The 18,863-nt window shown below is 36.4% G+C and overlaps 3 protein-coding genes and 1 long non-coding RNA gene across 5 annotated transcripts in view; 3 read left to right on the top strand and 1 right to left on the bottom strand.

The window, feature by feature from the left end:
• The first annotated feature begins 192 nt into the window (after window positions 1-192).
• On the top strand, window positions 193-1,049 carry RpLP1 (Ribosomal protein LP1). The gene is made up of 2 exons (XM_073966238.1): window positions 193-414; window positions 578-1,049. Exons 1-2 carry the CDS (start codon window positions 343-345, stop codon window positions 839-841), a joined length of 336 nt encoding a protein of 111 aa, XP_073822339.1. The 5' UTR covers window positions 193-342; the 3' UTR covers window positions 842-1,049.
• On the bottom strand, window positions 963-1,583 carry LOC141393255 (uncharacterized). The gene has a single exon (XM_073966237.1). It carries the CDS (start codon window positions 1,492-1,494, stop codon window positions 1,075-1,077), a length of 420 nt encoding a protein of 139 aa, XP_073822338.1. The 5' UTR covers window positions 1,495-1,583; the 3' UTR covers window positions 963-1,074.
• A 1,794-nt stretch (window positions 1,584-3,377) lies between these two features.
• Window positions 3,378-3,694, top strand: LOC141393254 (uncharacterized). Its single transcript, XR_012410041.1, has 2 exons — window positions 3,378-3,458; window positions 3,511-3,694. It is a non-coding gene; the product is annotated as an uncharacterized lncRNA (long non-coding RNA).
• A 4,536-nt stretch (window positions 3,695-8,230) lies between these two features.
• The window catches only part of drongo (Arf GTPase activating protein drongo), a 323,025-nt gene continuing 312,392 nt past the window's right edge, over window positions 8,231-18,863 (top strand). For both annotated transcript variants that reach the window (XM_073970373.1, XM_073970370.1), the window contains exon 1: window positions 8,231-9,915. In XM_073970373.1, the coding sequence (XP_073826474.1) occupies window positions 9,749-9,915 (167 nt within the window). In that variant the 5' untranslated portion in view covers window positions 8,231-9,748. The remainder of the gene's footprint in view (window positions 9,916-18,863) is intronic.

Here is an 18,863-nt window from a genome sequence, read left to right as displayed (position 1 = left end):
CAAAAAAAGTTGCTTTGTTGTAGCAATTCGTCGATGCACCTACCTTTGTAATTGTACCAACTCATATGCTAATAGCTGTTATTTCCATCAGACGCCGTACGTTATACGTTTACTATTTAGCGCCCCAACTAAAAGTAAACACACAGTTGTTTAATATGTGAGTATTTTTTGACGGCCTGCAACAAACTTCACATTGATTTTTTTCTCTTTCCTTTCTTTCCGGTTTAGGACTCTGTGAAGTGTGCTTGTTCTCGATTTCGAGCTAAGGCCAAATTTTAGAAAACCTAAATATTTAATTTTTGGCAACTTGCACCAATTATTAAATAAAAACAAACAAGAAACATGTCTACCAAAGCTGAACTCGCTTGCGTCTATGCTGCCCTTATCTTGGTCGATGATGATGTAGCCATCACTGTAAGTTTACAAAAATGTCAACAACAGCTACGTAGTATTCCAAAACACTGCAACAACAAATCCCCTAAAATCAGGGAGATCAGTGAACCAAAACAAATATTTGGAATAGCAATACCTCAAATGGAATATGATTGTTAATCGCTTTTTCATCTTCTGTTTCTAGGGTGAAAAAATCTCCACCGTCTTGAAGGCTGCCAATGTTGAAGTTGAACCTTACTGGCCCGGTTTGTTCGCCAAGGCTTTGGAAGGTGTCAATGTTAAGGACTTGATCACCAACATTGGATCTGGTGCTGGCGCTGCCCCAGCTGCTGCTGCCGCTCCTGCTGGTGGTGCTGCCCCTGCTGCTGAAGCCAAGAAGGAAGAAAAGAAGAAGGAAGAAGAACCCGAAGAGTCCGATGACGATATGGGTTTCGCTCTCTTCGAATAAACTGGGACATTTCCTTGTTTGTTTCTTCAAAGAAAAACGAAATGCTGCTTTTTTATACCAATTACAATACAAGCAAAGTGTATATTTGACGCCCAACTGACAAGAGTGAAACTGCAGGACGTGTTTTTAGGTATTTTGTACACGTTTTAATGTACAAATTTATTTTAAATCAATAAAAAAGTAACATTTTTGTTTTTTTAATGGAAAAGTGAAGTTGTGTTCGAAATCTCTTATTATACAATTATTTCATCCAATATTTTGGCAAGTTCGCGTAAAGTTTCACCATTCAATTCCTTGATCCCTAAGCCAATCATAAATTCATGTGGACAGTTGTTGAGTTTTGAACGATTAACCAGAAATTGTATACCACTACGTGTCTCATCATGATCAGCTCCAAAGTTGCATGTTATTGTTATGGGTACCGACATATGGAATTGTGGATGGTTAATTGGTCCCTGAACGGCTAGAGGGGCTCCATCATTACGCTTTAAATCGAATTGTACACTATACATATTTGGCACTCGTCCATATTGGGTGATCAACAGGAACCATTTATTTGCAAATGCATGAAAAACAATTTCTGTTGCAACGCCATTTATTGTGCATGATAATTGTTTATCAAAACCTTTACTATTTGCTGATCCGATGCACATTTTTTTTAATATTGTAAGGGGAATTTGTTTTGCGTTTGTTTTTATTTTTGCCGTGTCACAAATGCCAAAATAGCTTGCTTTTTGTTTACTTTTGCTATGATTTTGACACATTTGAAACCAAAAGGCTCAGTTACTTCTATCGTTGACGTATGGTAAACGTAACGTAAAGAGTTGCTCGGATAGTAGATGTTTTTGTGGAAACGTAAGATAATAGTACATTTACATTGTACTAGATTTAGTAAATCCAGTGGGTTTCAACTATTATAGTACGTTTATATATAAACGGATTTAACGTATCCGATACGTCAAATAAATGCTCATTAAGAAGTTTAACCCTGCAAAAGGCTATAATATAAACATGGTCTTAATGCCATAATATATACGTCATAAAGAAGGTTAACAGCTTTATAAAAATGCTTATCTGTCACACGAACCGTTCGTACTAAAATTTGTGCGTCCAAAATTTGGTTTCTGTACAATTTTACGAACCATTCTGTTTGGTTTACATTTACGAAATCCACTCGATGTCAGCTGTCAATTCTATTGCTTCAACGTCAAATGAAATCCAATGGATTTCAGATGAGTTTTCATTTGACGTATACGCAAAGGAATTGATAGTTGAAATCGAGTAGATTTCATAAATGTAAATCAAGCATTCGTCTTTATCTAAAAGCTTTCGTCTATTTCGGAAAAGTTTTTATATTTCTGGGTTTATAATGCTTATTTTATGAACTTTTTATTTGAATCTGTAGGTAATGTAAACAAATCTGTGTATGTGTGCTGTTTGAATAATCCCAATAGAAAATCGAATCGTTGATGACATTTTCGTCGACGATTCGTTGAAGAAATCTTTGAAATTGTCATGTACGACAACTTGCATGCCCATGTCTTGCATTGTGCCTAGGCAACAAACCCAAAAAATGCTCAAAAAGCGAGCTTTGAAATAATTGTACATATATTTATGAACATATTAAATTGTCTAGTTGTAATAAATTTAATATTATAAAATCATAAAATTTGGAAACCGCGCCACGATGTATACAATTATTATTCATACAAAGTGAATTAACTAAAAACGGTAAGTAATGCTAAGTTTACATTTACGAAATCCACTCTATTTCACCTGTCAATTCCATAGCTCAAACGTCAAATGAAATCTCATCTGAAATTCATTGGATTTCATTTGACGTTTAACCTATGGTTTTGATAGTTGAAATCGAGTGGATTTCGTAAATGTAAACCAATCATAAGAATAAGTAGATTAAATTACATTAAAAATGATTGTAGTTATCATGGTTTGATAAGAAAGGTTAGCCAAAGCTTTATGTCAATTTAATTTTTTTCATTCGAGTATGCCTATAGGCAGTTTTATAAAACTTCAAAACAATTGGCCTGTTCCTTTACTTCTGAAAATGGTAAAACCGGCAAAAGTAGTAAAAGTTGAAAACTGCTCCCATATGAATTGTATTGTGTCTGAAGTAAAGGAACGCTTTTCGAGTAAAAAGTTGTAAAACTTGAAGATTCTTGAACGTAAAGGAACAGGGCTAATATAAACAAACTGTGTATGTGTGTGTGGTGTTTGAATAATATGCCAAACAATTTTAAAAAGAATCGAATTGAATGATTTTTAAAATTGTTTTTAGACCATTTGTGTGGAAGAAATTGGTGAGATTTGCATTGAAACAATCAGTTTATCATATTCACAACTCGATTATGTGGAGAAAACTTAACTCTTCACTCATTTCGCGTTTTTTATAAAATGTTAAAAAGTGCATTGTAAACAAACCCACTTGTTGCTTTTATTTTGAAGTTTTAGGAATTCAAGAAAAACAAGGGTTCTATAGATTTTCTTCATTTAAATCTACCTCTTTACTTATACCATGGTAGTTATTCTTTAAATGCGTCTATTTAGGTAAAAGGCATGGCGAACTTTCAATATCGCAATATAAAGCACGTAGCATATGGTAAGATTTTCGAATATATTGGGGGTTATTTATAATCTTTTTTGTTTTGCAGAATCCACAATGTGAGGCAGATCGCCGCCTCAGTCGGCTGGGGAAAGAAGTGAGGCGTGGTAAATCTGGAAGAAAGTGGTGACATGCAGAACATGCGGGAATAAAGTATAATTAATTTAAGATCAAATTTGTGGACATACTAGATTTTATAATTTAATAGAAATAAAAAAACTAATAAAAATAAATTCACTGAGAGAGTTTGCTGGAACTTGCTAGGGATAGGTAAGTCGACTTTCGATTAATCGACTTTTTGCAGTCAAAAGTCTAAAAATCGTTGTCGACTTTGGTCTGGAGCATGGTACAATAATAGCTTTGTTCCTTTACTTCTTAATGGTAAGGGTGGTAAAAGAGAAAGAGTGTCAAAATTGATCGCTCATGAACATTTTTACCAGAAAAGTAAAGGAATGGAAAAAATGGTACATCTGGCAGCAATGTCAAAAAGAAAAATAAAAAATCAATTTTCGTCTTTTATTTCACAGTTTTAAATTTAGTTTTGTCAGCGTTCGACTTTTTCTTCCGTTTTTTGTCCATTTTCTACATCATTGTGAAATAATCGTCAAATAAAGTCGAAAAAGCAGTTCTGCCATTTTTTACCTGTAGAAATTTGTCTGGTAGCCTGTGGTAGAAGAGAAAGCCATATTCGTTCTCTCTCCTCTCTCACTCTCTTAAAAATTGCTTCCAGTTTTGCCACTTTTCGGGGTTAAGGAACGCTTTGCAGGTTAAAAATGGTAACAAATGGTAAAAATGGTAACCTCAGGTAAAGTGGGGTTCAGACGATCAATTTTGACTGACAGCTCTTGGTCAAATATCGATTGCTTCAGTTTTGTTGTGCTGTTCGTAGCGGCCAAACAGTCATTCAGGTTGGATGACAAACCAACAGTCAAGTTGAAAAATTACTGTGTTCACATAGCTATAAAATCATATATATAACAAATTTTATTAATAAATATGGATGACAAAAAGATTGGATGTGCATTTTTGATCATTTCGCTTTTAGAGGAAGAAAATAAAGTGACAAGAAGAAGGAAATGGGTAAAAAAATGAATAGCCTCCCGAAAACAATATTCACATGTGAATATTTTAAAAGAAATTCGAGATTCGGAGCCAATGGACTTCAAAACTATTTTAGAATGTCAGATGAGAATTTTAACTATTTGCTCAGATTAGTGACTCCGCTTATTAAAAAGGAGGATACAACAATGAGAGAAGCCATAAATGTGCACGAAAGATTAGCACTGACTCTGCGTTTTTTGGCAACATGACGCAATAACTCTGCAGAAATTTGCAGGCATCAAACCACCAAATCTTTGGTTGGTAAACGCTGTCAACTCCAGCTCCAGAAGATTCAGATTGCTTTATTTTTTTCAATTCCCTTCTGTACGATGAGCGGATTACGTTTATTTTCTTCTTGACGTCGTCAATAGAACAATCCTTCTTGTATTTCTTCATAACATTTAGTAGTTCACCATATGCTTTTGTTTTAATGTCGCAGAGGCATCTTTGCATTTCGTAGCAACATAAAAATTCCATTAAAAATTCATTTTCGTTGTCCATGTTTGTCGTTTTGTTTGCAATTTTTTGCTTGACCGATATTAAAATGAAGGAAAAGATTTTTGTCTGCTATTTTTATCTCTTATTCGCAAAAATAATCAATCAAATTAATAAAAACACACGACTTTTTTAACTTTTATTTGATATTTACTCTGCTAATTTATTCCTTGACTGACGTTGTTTCGTTCACACGGTCAAACAAACAAACAACCAACAGCTGACTGTCCAACATCCACAAAAAATTTTGTGGTTGCCTGATGACTGACAAAAATGAACGACCACACTGGCAAGCAACCGATTATTTGAGCAAAGCTGTCAGTCAAAACTGATCGTCTGAACCCCACTTAAGTAAAGGAACACAGCTAATAAAGGTACAACTGCAAAAAACAGCTGATTATCACATTAGTTGTCAAAATGCATTATTGTGAATAAAATTACATATAAAAGGTAAACAAGCAATTCACAGTAATACGTTATTTTGACATTTGGTGTGGTAAATGGGCCGATTATTGTTATCGACGAAACACCTTCTTATTCTTATATAGGGAAAATCGCATAATCGATTATCTTGTGATCGATTTTCAAGTTTGGCCATAGATTTTTGACATGGCTGTTTTTCACTTTTAAAAAATCTCGACGAATAGTCGATTATAATCGATTTTCTGCGGTTATGTAAAAGTCGAAAGTCGAGTTTTCCGAAAACTCAAATAATCGCCAGACCGAAAAATTGCAGTTTTAGTTTTAGACAAAAATCGAAAAATCGATTAAGGCCAGAACAGAATCAATCGTCGATTGCTTTCCCAAATTATAAAGGAATAATAGCACGGTTACACTACAGCTTTTTGCCGGGTTAACCCACTTCATGAGCATTTATTGCTTAATCTGGTCAAATGTGACCAGATTTGCCATACAAAAATTAAATCCTCTCACGGCTGGGTTTATTTTAAATCCGCCACAAATCCACCAAAAATACAATGTTGTATTCGCTATTTATGCAAAAAAATCCAACTCAACTCAAAAAGTACCAAAAGTTGCAACTGTTTTTGCAACAGAGTTTGTCGTGTTTTACACGTTTACGATTGGTCGCATGACATTTTATGGAGTTAATAAATCTAAATTTATTTGAAAATCATAAAATTATTTATTTTTTTCATTAGACATGGTACAAAACTGTATCCCTGTGTGTAAAATATACCAATATGAGCAAAGAGGGGACGATATCTCATACGAGAAATTGTAAAAGTGTAAAACACGACTTTATTAGTAATTTTGTATGTATACGTAAACAATCATCAGCAATTGTCAATTTTGAATGTCGATTTTTCGCAATTATCGATAACTGTCCAACCTTCCAACATGGTGAATTACAAAAAAGATCGGCCACACTAGCAAGCAACCGATTTGTTGAGCAAAGCTGACTTTCGAAACTGACTATTTGTCTGCTCCTTTATAGCGTGCTTATATTATAGGTTTTTGTCGGGTTATATGCTGTTTATATTAGTGCTTCTTGCAGGGTTAACCTTCTTTATGAGGATTTGTTTGAAATATAAGCAATGGAATTGACATTTGAAACGCACTGGGTTTGTTAAATCCAGTTATATATAAACGTACTATTACTTTTAAAAATGGTAACAGTGACAGAAAATGGTAAAAGTGGTGAACTGCTCTCATATACATAAATTGTATGCTTTTAAAGTAAGGGAACACTTTGCAGGTTAAAGCGGAGTACACACAATCAGTTTTGACTGTCGATTTTTCGGAAATATCGATATATGTCAAACTGTCTAGCAACCACAAAATATTTTGTGGTTGCCTGATGACTGACAAAACCCAGCAAAAATTTTAGGAAGCTGTGCAATTGGAGTTATGATTTCACAACATCTTTCGATGTAGTCCAACAGAGTTATGAAAAATGGACTCCGTTCGATACATTTTATAAGCAGTTGCTGTAGGGATCTCTACAGAAAAACAGTTGGTTGATCCCTACACATTTCTTCAAAAGATAAACAAGAGTGTATACATTTCGAAGAATTTGTTATAAAATAAAGAAAAAACAACTTAAGTTGCGAACATTTTTGCGGTAATTCACGAGACGAAAATTTTTAATGGAGTGGAGTTGGAGTCCATGTCGAAAGCTGAACCAGTGAGTAAAGTAAAGTAAAAAGTATTTGTAAGTTCTTGCAAGTACTTGCAACTGCTTCTCATTTCTCTTTCACTGAACAAGTTTGTTATCGAACATAATTTTGTAAAAGTTTTTACAAATTTGTGCAAACTTTTGAGTTATCGAACAGACCTATTATCTTTAGTAATACCTTATAGGTACTTTACACGATATGTTTTTTACATATGAGTTGTCACTTTGCATATACATTTTGTATGGGAGAAGTGACAACTCATATGCACAAAACATATTGTGTAAAGTACCCATTACTGCTAAACCTAAATAACGGCGGGACGTACACAAATATTTCACCTTTCTACCACAACAACGCTCTCTGAGCGTCCGTATTACCCAAATACGTTGAGTCCAAAATCACATTTAAAACACAAAATCCGCGACCGAAACTTACTTAAATGTTTTCATTCGTAAAACAAATAATTTTCCTTTGCAATGAATTGTATTTCATGTTTTGTTGGGCTTTTGTTTTAAAATACAAAACACACTCACATACAAACAATAACGTTCTGTCATAGTTGAATTTGTTCAATTTACAAAAAGTATACGCTCGACGTATTTCGGTTGTTCTCATAAGAATACATGTGTTGTACTTTTTTCACCACACACGCCCAGGGCATACGGTCGTATATAGGTATGGGCCTTTCATACTTTTGCGTTGCAAAAGTCCGCTATTTTTGAAATTTTGGAAACTGTTTCCTTTATAATTTAATAATTCCATTTTCCCGTCCCTGTGTGCATAGTTATACGAGCTCTGTTCCAGAACTAAAAAGTTTTTACAATTTTTACCACTTTTACACATTTTTCGTTCCCGTACACAAAATTTATATGAAAATCGTTTACGACTTTTACAACTTTTACGACTTTTACCACTTTATAAAGTACGGGAACAGGCCAACGTTTTACGCCAGCATTTAAAGTCCGCCGTCATTGTCATGCTATCATTGCCGGGTGATTATCTTAACCACTGTCATCATTTTCGCTTGACTGCCTTACATCAAGTTTTCTCTGAGCATTGACGGCCACTGCTTTGCTTTTCAAAATAAACTTGCTATTATTTTCCATTGTATTGTTGTTAAGTGCGGTCGTTTTGCTGCTTTGCTCCGCGACGGGTTAACTGTTATAATGTTATTTATGAAACTGTTATACTATCGAGTATAAAAAGTAAAACCAACAAAAAAATACTAGAAAAAACGAGCAAAATATAAATAAATAATAACAAATTAAAAAAAGTGAAGAAAAATCTGTAGAAAGAAAATAATATTTTTATTACATTTAATAAGTTTGTGTTGTTTGTTGTTGTAAAACAGAAGATTGGAAAATTACACAGAGTGTAAATTGCAAAAGAAAACGGAAAAACGCAATTAAATCAAGTAGTAAATTGGTGGACGTATAAAAACCACAGCAACGACTACAATTTAAAAAGAAATCTTGGCAAATATTTTTTCTCGTTAAATTAAAAAAGCAAACAAACAAAGCAACAATTGTTAATAAATTATTTATTTGTTCAAGTTTCAAAACAAACAAAAAAATTTGCGTAAATTTTTGTGTGTTTGTGTAAAATATTGTCAAAAGCAAAACAAAAATTGTAGAAAAATCCACTTAAATTTCTAATCATTGCATTGCGTAAAAATATTTGGCTGACTGAGTTGTGCAGCAGAAAAACAAGTGTTGTGTTGAAACGTCAAATAAGAAGAAACGTGTGAGAGTGTGTTTGTGTGTCCGAGCAAGGGTTCAAAGAGGAGGAAAGAAGTAGAGGAATTCAGAATTGTGAAGTTGTTGTGTAGTGAGGTGGCCTTTACCTTATTTTTCTTATTGGACCAACTTGCCTATCTCCTGTTGGCAGATTGAATTTGTCATTTGTTGTGTTCCTGTCTGGCGCCAAACAAAAAGAAAAGCTAAACAAAAATTAAAATTTGGCAATTTGAAGTTGCTATAGAATCTCATTGAAATCTGTGTAAATAATAATTTAAGTGAATTTAAAAAAGAAGTGTTAAATTTGTGATTTCGTAGTAAAGGAAACACAAAAAACAGCCTAAACATTCAGTTCGTTTTCTTATATCCGACCTCTACGAGAATCAACAACACGGATACATATCGAACTGCTTACAAAGATCCCTCACCTCCGCCTGATACGGAATTTTTTGCCGAAGCCAGTTCTACCAGTGACGACGATTTCAATTACATCAGTCAAAACGGCTCCATACCGAATATCAAGCCACTCAAGACCACCAATAATAAATTATCCTCAGCTATTTTAGCCGAGTCGTCCTACTTGTCGTCATCGCGTCGTCCCAAATCACCAACTCCACCAACCGGATCGGTGGCAGCTTCATCATCATCGTCATTGACATTTCCAACATCGTCGTCACCACCATTGCCAACGGCCTCAATTGAAGATATAATACGTTATAGGCCAGTTGCACCGGCAACACTGGGAGACTACGCGAAAAACAACAACAACATCAGCACCACCACAACCATTAACGGCAACAACATTATTGCCAAAAACATGGCCATGGTACGCAAAAAACAAGATGACAAATATCTGGAAGCACTGCGTGAATTGATTACAACGGGTGGGGGTAATCGTCAATGTTTCGATTGCGGCCAGAAAGGACCAACTTATGTCAACATGACAATTGGATCATTTGTCTGTACACGCTGCTCTGGAGTACTGTAAGTATATATTTTGGCTTTGTTTTGAAGGAAATTTGTATAAAGTTTTAAAAAGTTATGCATTTTTAGAAGTAGTTTTTGAAGAACAGTAGGAGGATTTTGAGATTTATCATAAATTAAACTCTATAACACAGATTAGTAGGCAAGAAAGATAAACGCTTAGAAAAATGAAAGATGTCTTGAGTAGTCAATTTATCGCCGAATCTTGTAGACTGGAAATACAAATAAGATATATGAGTGGGTACTGAGGAGGGTTTAGGAAGACTTGTATTTTGGTAGAATGTGCTCGTTAGAACCCATTTGCTTATACTTAAAGTAGTCCTTGGGATAAAGTAGTCTTGCGGATGTCTGTATTTTCTGAGATGTTGGCCTTTGACTTTTGGTAAGTATTTGTGATTATAGGTATTAGCAATTTTTTAAAGTACCCCATTAACAGAATATGATTTTGTAGATGGCCGACCAAAATATGGGCAGAGTTTGGCACCGGCTTCGCAATTAAATCCTAATAAAAAAATACGACTTGGTCAAGCAGCTTTCGGCTGGGAATATAAGATCTGAAGGTTTTCTCAATAATATCAATTTTGTCTTAGTCATATCAAGTGCTTTGAGAATTTGGACATGGTCACATCTCCGGAAATATGAAGTGTCGCAGGATAAGAGATATATCGCTGTAATCATGGTAACAAGAAGCTCTGTTCGAGGACCCCGTGCAGATTTATTTGCCATGTCCGCACTTAGTATTGCTTTGCGCCCATTTGATTAATTCCATGCTTCCCGAAATATGTATAAGCACCCCTGATTTCATATCACATATATGAGATCAAATCTTTCGATAGAAAGTATAAGATTTTGCTGATGGACAGATTCCATATTGTCTTGGCTGTCTTTTAAAACAATGAAATCACATCAAGGAAACGGACCTTTGAAAACCCATATCGCGGACCGCAAAAAATGTGGTTTTTGTCGGGAACCCAAGGGCTATCGAAGAAAGACATGTCAAAGAGATTCACGACGGAGGCTAAAATGGACTTAAGCCTAATTTCGAACACATCCACAACCTGTGCTCATCTTGGTGGCGTTTAATCAAACTTAAACCTTATAAGGTGCAGTTTTGATCAGTAAAAACATTTTTGTGGTACAAATCGCATAGGGAACTCATTTTCCCTTATCTGCGTAAACGATGTACGTTAATCTATCCGGATGTTTTTTTGAAACCTAAAGCCTTTCCCATCTTTATGAGAATGCTCCTAATATGCTCGAAACGGTTGGTGATTGCAGCAAGACCCAAGTTTTAGATGAATATATAGCCGTATTTTTGTGGTGGGTAATAGGTTTTAAAAGCCTTGTTACACTTTAATGCGTTCAAAATGGTTCCTCATCGAAATAATGATTTTGGACACCAAATCTGTCCTGTAGTGCGATTCTCTAACACATTTCTTGAGTTATCGACAAAAATAGGTAAAATTAAAATGCTTAAAATGCGGTAATTAACGAAATTTTTCGGTAAGTTAGCGACCAAAAGAAAGTAGTCGCAATGTTCTACCGACATCAACAGTGTTCTCAACTTTTATTTGAACTTTTCATTCATAATTTTGCGTTTTAATTTTACCGACATTTGTCCGCAACTCAAAAAAATGAATTATAGAATCCCAGTACTGGTTGGTGTGTACTAGAGTGGTTTTAAAATAATCGATGTCTAATTTGCTATTTTGCTATCATTAAAACCCAACCGGTTTTTTAGAAATTCTTATAGGATTACTTGTTTAGCCACAGAAATGAACTGGTAAAAATTTCTCATCGATTGGACAATAAATGTGGCCATTAGAGCAATTTCGTGAAAATTCAACTTTGGTCCCATACAAATTACTATGGAAACTTTAAGGCCGTGTAAACATATTCCGATTGTGCTCAAACTTCGGCAATCTTAAAATCTAGCAAAACAAGTAAAAAAAGTGTCAGTCGGCTTTGCAGACAGATAAATAGCCAATGTGAAGCGAAACTGTTACCTCCGGACAGATCGAATGTATTTAAGGTTTCTTCAGAATTTTGTGACCCTTTTTGGACATTTGAACTTGCCGACAAAAACGTGGATTAGGAATTAACTGCACTAACACACAAATGTTGAACTTTTGTGGGGCAGGTATCCTTAGGGAGGACCGATATGGGCCATTTTAGAAGTTAAACTAAATTTTGATAAAATATTAGGAGATCCATAGTTTGGACCAAATAGGTTGCCCCATTCAAGTGATATCGTCCTAGCATTTTAGTGAAATTTTTTAAATATTGGGGAGAAGAATCGAAAGTTTTGGACCGGTATTGCCCATGAAACTAAGTTTGGATATAATATGGCGAAGACCAAATGTTGGACCAAATCGGTTGAACAGTTCGAGAGTTATCGTGTTCTCCGACCGCCACATATGGTGACATAGGGGTTTTTTATACCTTTCGGCCTGTTTTCCCAAGAAATATGGACTTGCCCCTGAAAAAACTTTAACCATCGTAATTGAGGCAGCGAATGCAAGTTGCTTCAGCAAAAATCAAAGTGATTCGAGAGCAGGGTCTTAAAGTGAACTTATCCGAAATTTTGTGTGAGAGATACCAGAAAGAGTAGACAAATATATTCCATATTCGAAACTGATCTATATTTGGTAGATATATTAGGAAGTGGAGAGTATGGATTACATCGGTCACTCCCTTCAAAAGTTTTCCGATCTTTTTTGAAGTTTTGTGGGGGAGGTACCTGAAGGAGTGGACCGATATAGCCCATTTTCGAATTTAAACTATGTTTTGATAACATATTACGAAGGCAAAATTTTGGACCGAATCGACAGATCCGTTCGAGAGTTATTTTGCGCTCCAACCACTACACAAGGTGTCATAGGGGCTTTTGGCACCTTTCCGGCCATTTTCTCAAGTAGTATGGACTTGCCCCCGATTGAAACTTGTACCGTCGTATGGGGGGAAGTAAATACAAGTTGTTGCAACAAAAAACAAAGCGATTCGAGAGCAGGTCCTAAACTGAAGTTATCCGAAATTTGGTGTGGGAGGTAACCGAAGGAGTGGGCCGATTTAGTCCATATTGGAACCTCATCTAAGTTTGGTAGAAATTTCACGATGTGCAGAGTATGGGCCAAATCGGTTTCTCCCTTCAAGAGATATCGTGCCCACAAATTTTCCGAACCTTTTGGAACTTTTGTGGGGGAGGTCCCGGTAGGAGTGAACCGATATAGTTCATCTTCGAACTTAAACTAAGTTTGGACAAAATATTACGAAAGCCAAAATTTGAACCAAATCGGTTCATCCGTTCGAGAGTTATCGTGCGCACCAGCCAGCCAGACAGACAGACGGACGGACATTGCTAAATCAACTTCAAATTGTCTGAAACACATTTCGTCCAAATATACTTGGGGGTCTAAAACCATTATTTCGATGAGGCACATTTTGCCCGTATGAAAGTGTATATACCGTTTCTAGGGTGGGCCGCCTAAAAAAATCCGACATCGATTTTTTTCCTTGAGTTAAAACCAGTTTTCGACGTCGATTTTTTTCCCTTTGAGTTAAAACCAGTGTAGTATGTACTCTAAATCTCAAATCGATTTGGTCCCAACTTTGAATCTAGTAATATTTTGTCCAAACCTAGAAGATTTCAAATTATTTTTGGCTAAAGTAAAACTTAATACCAGTTCTTTGATCGTTTTGAATCTTTTTGCAACAAGTTATCCTCGCGGCTTCTATTGCGACGGTACAAATTTCTTCGGGGGCAAGTCAATACTTCCTGAGATAATGCTAAAAGAGCTCCAAAATATACTTCAGGAACCAGCTAAAATGGCTGACCAAAACTTTACACATTGAAAAATCCCTTCCGGTACCCCCTCAAAAATAAAAAAAAAACGCTTAAGTGCAGTTTAAGTTCTGTTCGAAGAACGTTTTGAAATTGTTGCTGAAGGTACTCCCTGTGGTCATGTTTACAGTAATATGTTTTATTTTTTGGACAATGCAGTATATCCTGAAATAATGGTCTAAAATTCTACGGTGACCACCAACGAAAATGATAACTATCGAAAAATAACTATCAAAACAATAGAGTTGGGTAATCTAGTTCCCAGTTCCTTGTACTAGTTCCAAAACGTGTGATTAACATCATGAAATATAACGCGTGGTGTTAAGTATACGCAGTTTGTTCAAAGGAAAAATGTGGGCCATTGGAACTGCGAAGTGAACGAGATAGTTCCACATAGTTCCTTTGGCACAACTCTACAAAACAAGCGACTGCTGTTGACTTCGTAATATTTCTCACAAAAATTGACTATGCGGATTTAAGTTAATTTAATTTCACTTTAAGGACTGTTTTGAAATTTTCATCTAAGATAGTCCTTATACTAATTACAACGTTATAATTTTTTCTTAGGCAAGTCCATGCACCCTGTCATAATGCCCAAAAAGCTCTAAATCCCCCACGGCGATCAACTTTTTGTGCGCTTATCCTGTTAAAGACTGCTTCTCTGATCGCATTGAAATTTTTATAAGTGGAGGGAAAACCAGTACTTCCTGAGAAATGGGTCCAGAATCTCCCAATATTGAGGGTCACTCCTTCAAAACACTCACGCACTCAAGGTTTCAGTAGGCCTTGTGGAAACTTGGGGTTATTATCGGGAACCAATGTTCCAAAACCAAACAACATGAAAAGGATTTTTTGTTTTCTTTTTATGAAGACTTTGTTGAATTAGTCTGTCAGGGGAAATTTTCTGTGCGATTCACCTTTTTTGGCATTTTTGTCTGGCTTCAGTAGAGGGCCAACCCTACCCGTTTTTCAGATATCGGCGAAGAACAGGGCTACTTTCGAAATGCCTTTTTTGCATTACCTTGGAGATTCCGCCTGGGCGTTTTGGATGATTTGGCACTTGCAAGACCCACCATCGTATACCGCCTTTGTACGTCCGTGAACAGGCCTTTAATTTGGTATATCCCAATTCGAATTCTGCCATCGAATTTTTAGCTGTTGTGTCATGGAACCTACGTAGAATCATAGGTTTTGATGCTGGTATGGCAGTCGCTGGCCGAAATACTATGGTTTCGTGTCAATCCGGTACGAAAAAACCCGCTGCCGTGGGTTTGTCGAATTTCTGGTGGGTTCTCCTGGAGCTAGTGTCACCTCTCTGCTGCATCCACAAGAAACATAAACGTTCAATATAAGAAAATATTTTGTAATACTTGGCGATCACAAAAATTTCCTGTTTTCATTCCTGTCGTCGTACATACCACAAAGACATTGTGCTGACTGCATTGTATCACGATTTCTTGGTTTCCTTTGTTTTTACTGCAAACACAAAAACTACCTCTTTTGTGGACTTTGTGTACTGCTATGTGTTGTCAACGTGTATACGTCGGCGGCATGAAATGCAGCCAGCAGCCACGTTGCAATGCAGTGAATGAATTATCCCTTTCTTTTATTTTTTTGTTGTTTTGCAATGTGGTCTTGCCATATTAAAGCTTCTCTCCACTATTGCTCAGCTAGGGTTCTGAGTGAATGAGTCATCGTTTAGTCTGGAGCAGCTGCAAACTATTCCCATATAAGAATGGATAAAGTCCAATGAAGCAAGTTTTAGATAGTCTTTACCAAACAAAAACAATAACAACATCCCCACATAAATGTTAAAGGTTTTAAATTTCTTTGCCGGGTTTCCAAAGTAATTTCATGTCGTTGTTGTCGTCTGTGCTGTGCTTTGTGCAAATTCATTCCAATGGTGTTTACTGGTCGATGGCTTGAAATCACTGGTTGGCTGGCTGACTGGTGGGCTTCACTTGGTTGGTATTTACTGCGGTAGTGGGGTTTCTTGACTTGTGTGTTGCAGGTTTTTGATTTTGTTTTTGTTCATTCTACCGATATTGGTTGGTTGGTGCATTTGTTATTGGTTCTTTTAAGCAAGTCATGACTTTCATCCTCTGACGAAGTAACTTGGTTTGGTTATCATCGTCTGTCACTTGGCCTGGATGGATTCGTTCACTCACTCACTGTATTAGTCACTCAATAAAGTCAATGAAGATTTGTTTCTGGTTTCATATTCTTCTCTTCTTTGCTTTGTTTCCCTGCTTATGCTACACATTTTCAAATTTTTTATTCAGCCATCCATCTATCATCATTATTACGTTATTGCCATCACCACTTCGAACCAGACTGTCATTGTCCGGAGTGATAAATTCCTCAGTTCCAATTGCTGTAGTTTGGACTGAATGCCATAAAAAATATGAATAACATAAAACCGGAATATCTGAACATAGAATGTGTTATGAAGTTATGAATGAGAAGAGAATGACAAACTATGCACGGTGGGCTTTAAGAATATAACATAGTTTGAAGATTGGTTTACTCCAATACAGATCGGCTAGAAGTAAACTAATCCAACCATTTATTTTATTCGGGGTCAGTTAATAATTGCTGCACTATGCCTCCCGTAGAGTGTGATCCTTTCGAAAACATATCCATTCAAATTCAGTGATTATGTACCTAGTTGGTGAATGTAGCGTTAATTTGTGCATTCCGCACTGGCTCCGCATAGCTTACCACAGACCGGCCAATTGCTTTAGAAGAGGTCTCTGTATATGCATGCGTCTACAGAGGCAACCTTCTTTCAGAAGTGGTATACAGAGGCAACCTTTCTTTCAAAAGGGTCTACAGAGTCACCATTTCTTTCAGAAAGCATCCTTTCTTTCAGAAAGTGTCTATTGTGGCATCATTTCTTTCAGAAAATGTCTATAGAGGCACATTTTCTTTTAAAAAAGTTCTATAGAGGTCCACTTTCTTTCAGAATGGTTCTATAAAGGTACCCTTTCTTTTAGAAAGGGTCTATCGAAGAACGCTTTTCTTCAGAGTTGTCTATAGAGGCATCCTTTATTTCAGAAAGGGTCTATAGAGGCACCCTAACTTCCGGAAAGGATCTACTGAGGCACCCTATCTTTCAGGAAGGGTCTGTAGAGGCACCTTTGCTTTTAAAAAGGCACCCTTTGTTTTAGAAAGGTTCTGAAGAGGCACCCTTTCTTTCAGAAAGGTTCTGAAGAGGCACCCTTTCTTTCAGAAAGGTCTATAGAGGCACCCTTTCTTTCAGAGAGAGTCTATAGAGGCACCCTTTCTTGAAGAAAGGGTCTATAGAAGCACCCTGTGTTGTTGCATATTGACATCAGTCATTTTGTTTTTGTAACCACATAAATCTTCGCAAGCATGTTCTTGTTCCTCCCAACTTTACCATGTTTGTTTTCAATTATGATTCATATTTGGATTTGTTCTCCTTATACGATATTAAGTAATGCTTTTTTACAACAACTTATTACACTTTTATGGCCAACAAGCCATGATGACATTCTGACTTGTTTGTTGCCCCCTCGTGTCACGCCAAGTTGCATTTATGTGGTGCTTTGTGTCTCAGTTTTTTTTTTGTTTGTTCTCCACTTCTTTGGAAATTGGATACTGGTTTTATTTGTGTGGGTGGATGCATTAAAAAACTTAAGTTTTCGATTTGAAAAAAAAAATATTAAAATTCAACTTTTGCAAATATCAAACAGAGGGAGAAGTGAAGAGTTGAACAAAAAAGTTACAAATCCATTTAATAGAATTTTGCATTTCGTAATAATTTATGAAGTTCAAAGATGCACATCGTAATATATTTTCCAGACCTAGATCAGTTTCGAATATCGACTATATCGGCCCATTCCTCCGGGTACCTACTTCACAAAATTTCCAAATTTTTCCCAAAATTGCAGTTTAAATACTTGTCTCGGATGATTTGAATACACCGGATACAAAATTTGTTCGGAGAAAGTATCCGTTTGCTGTGCGGAAAGAAATGCACCCTCAACCTCGAACCTAACTAAACACAATACTTTAGACGTCTATAAGGATTTTTTGAGTTTTTCCAAAAATGTCTCATGAAGTATGGATTTGCCCTCGAAAAAATGGTGCTGTCGTAACTATGGGCCATTATCTCTGGAAGTATGGACTTGTCACCGAAAAAAGAAGGTCTAAAGGTCCATATTCGAACCATAGATCAGTAGTAAAATAACCATATGCAAAGTTATGACTAATTCAGTTATTCCAAAATTTGGGTAATCTAGTTCCTAGTTCACTGTACTATTTCCAAAATGTATGATTAACGTCACGGTGGCGGACATTTGTATATTCCTCCAGTGGAAAAAGGTGGTATGATCAGTCAAATAAGAATTCATCTTTTCACAAATGACATCAAGATATGATATCTGACGCCAAGATTGCAAAATCATTCGCATACGTTACGATTTCAATGCCACCACCACTTATGACCTTCCGAAAGCGTGTTAATTTTGCGCCTGATTTCTACCCTCATACATTCCATATATGGGTCATTAGATCCAGGCTCAAACGAGATATGTATGTAGTGAACAGATGGTCCGATCCTTCCTCAGGATGTTATAACCATGACAACGCCGTAAGCTGCAGTTGTTGTTGGATTCGGTTCCCTGTACTGCAGCGACCATGATATTTTCCGACTCATATTTCCACGATCTTACCTGGGAACATTGCAAATAAATTGCAAAAATTATAAATTTTCAGGGAATGGAACAACAGTTGTTAGATGCTGCGTGAGCGATTGCTGTTGGGGTGACTACTGGGTAGTCTCTTATTCTGATGATGATGGACGAGTCCAAAGCAACACCTGAGATGCACCCACCCCACCGAATCTTGAGTGTGGTAGATGCGGACTTGACAAACCCAGCCATCCAAAGTGGTCCTGGGATTTCCTCCGTACCGGCACGGACCAAAGAATCCGAAGCAGACATTCCGGGATATGAAAAACGATACAAATACAAAAATAGTATGTATATACACTGATGTGATAGCCACTGGCCGTAACACTGATGTTATGCTGTTCCGGGACAATCCGGTGAGGATCCGGGGGACTGCTATGGGAATTTTTATA

Source organism: Musca autumnalis, unplaced genomic scaffold (assembly GCF_047663935.1).
Source record: "Musca autumnalis isolate F117 unplaced genomic scaffold, ASM4766393v1 scaffold_2, whole genome shotgun sequence".
Lineage (NCBI taxonomy): Eukaryota > Metazoa > Arthropoda > Insecta > Diptera > Muscidae > Musca > Musca autumnalis.
Note: the sequence above shows the minus strand (reverse complement) of the source record. Positions and strands in the feature narration are given on the sequence as shown.

Excerpts from the sequence above, each read along its gene's own strand:
- RpLP1 (XM_073966238.1), top strand. The coding sequence starts at position 343 with ATGTCTACCAAAGCTGAACTCGCTTGCGTCTATGCTGCCCTTATCTTG. Across the intron at positions 415-577 it reads ATGATGATGTAGCCATCACT|GGTGAAAAAATCTCCACCGT; the intron begins GTAAGTTTACAA and ends TTCTGTTTCTAG.
- LOC141393255 (XM_073966237.1), bottom strand. The coding sequence starts at position 1,494 with ATGTGCATCGGATCAGCAAATAGTAAAGGTTTTGATAAACAATTATCA.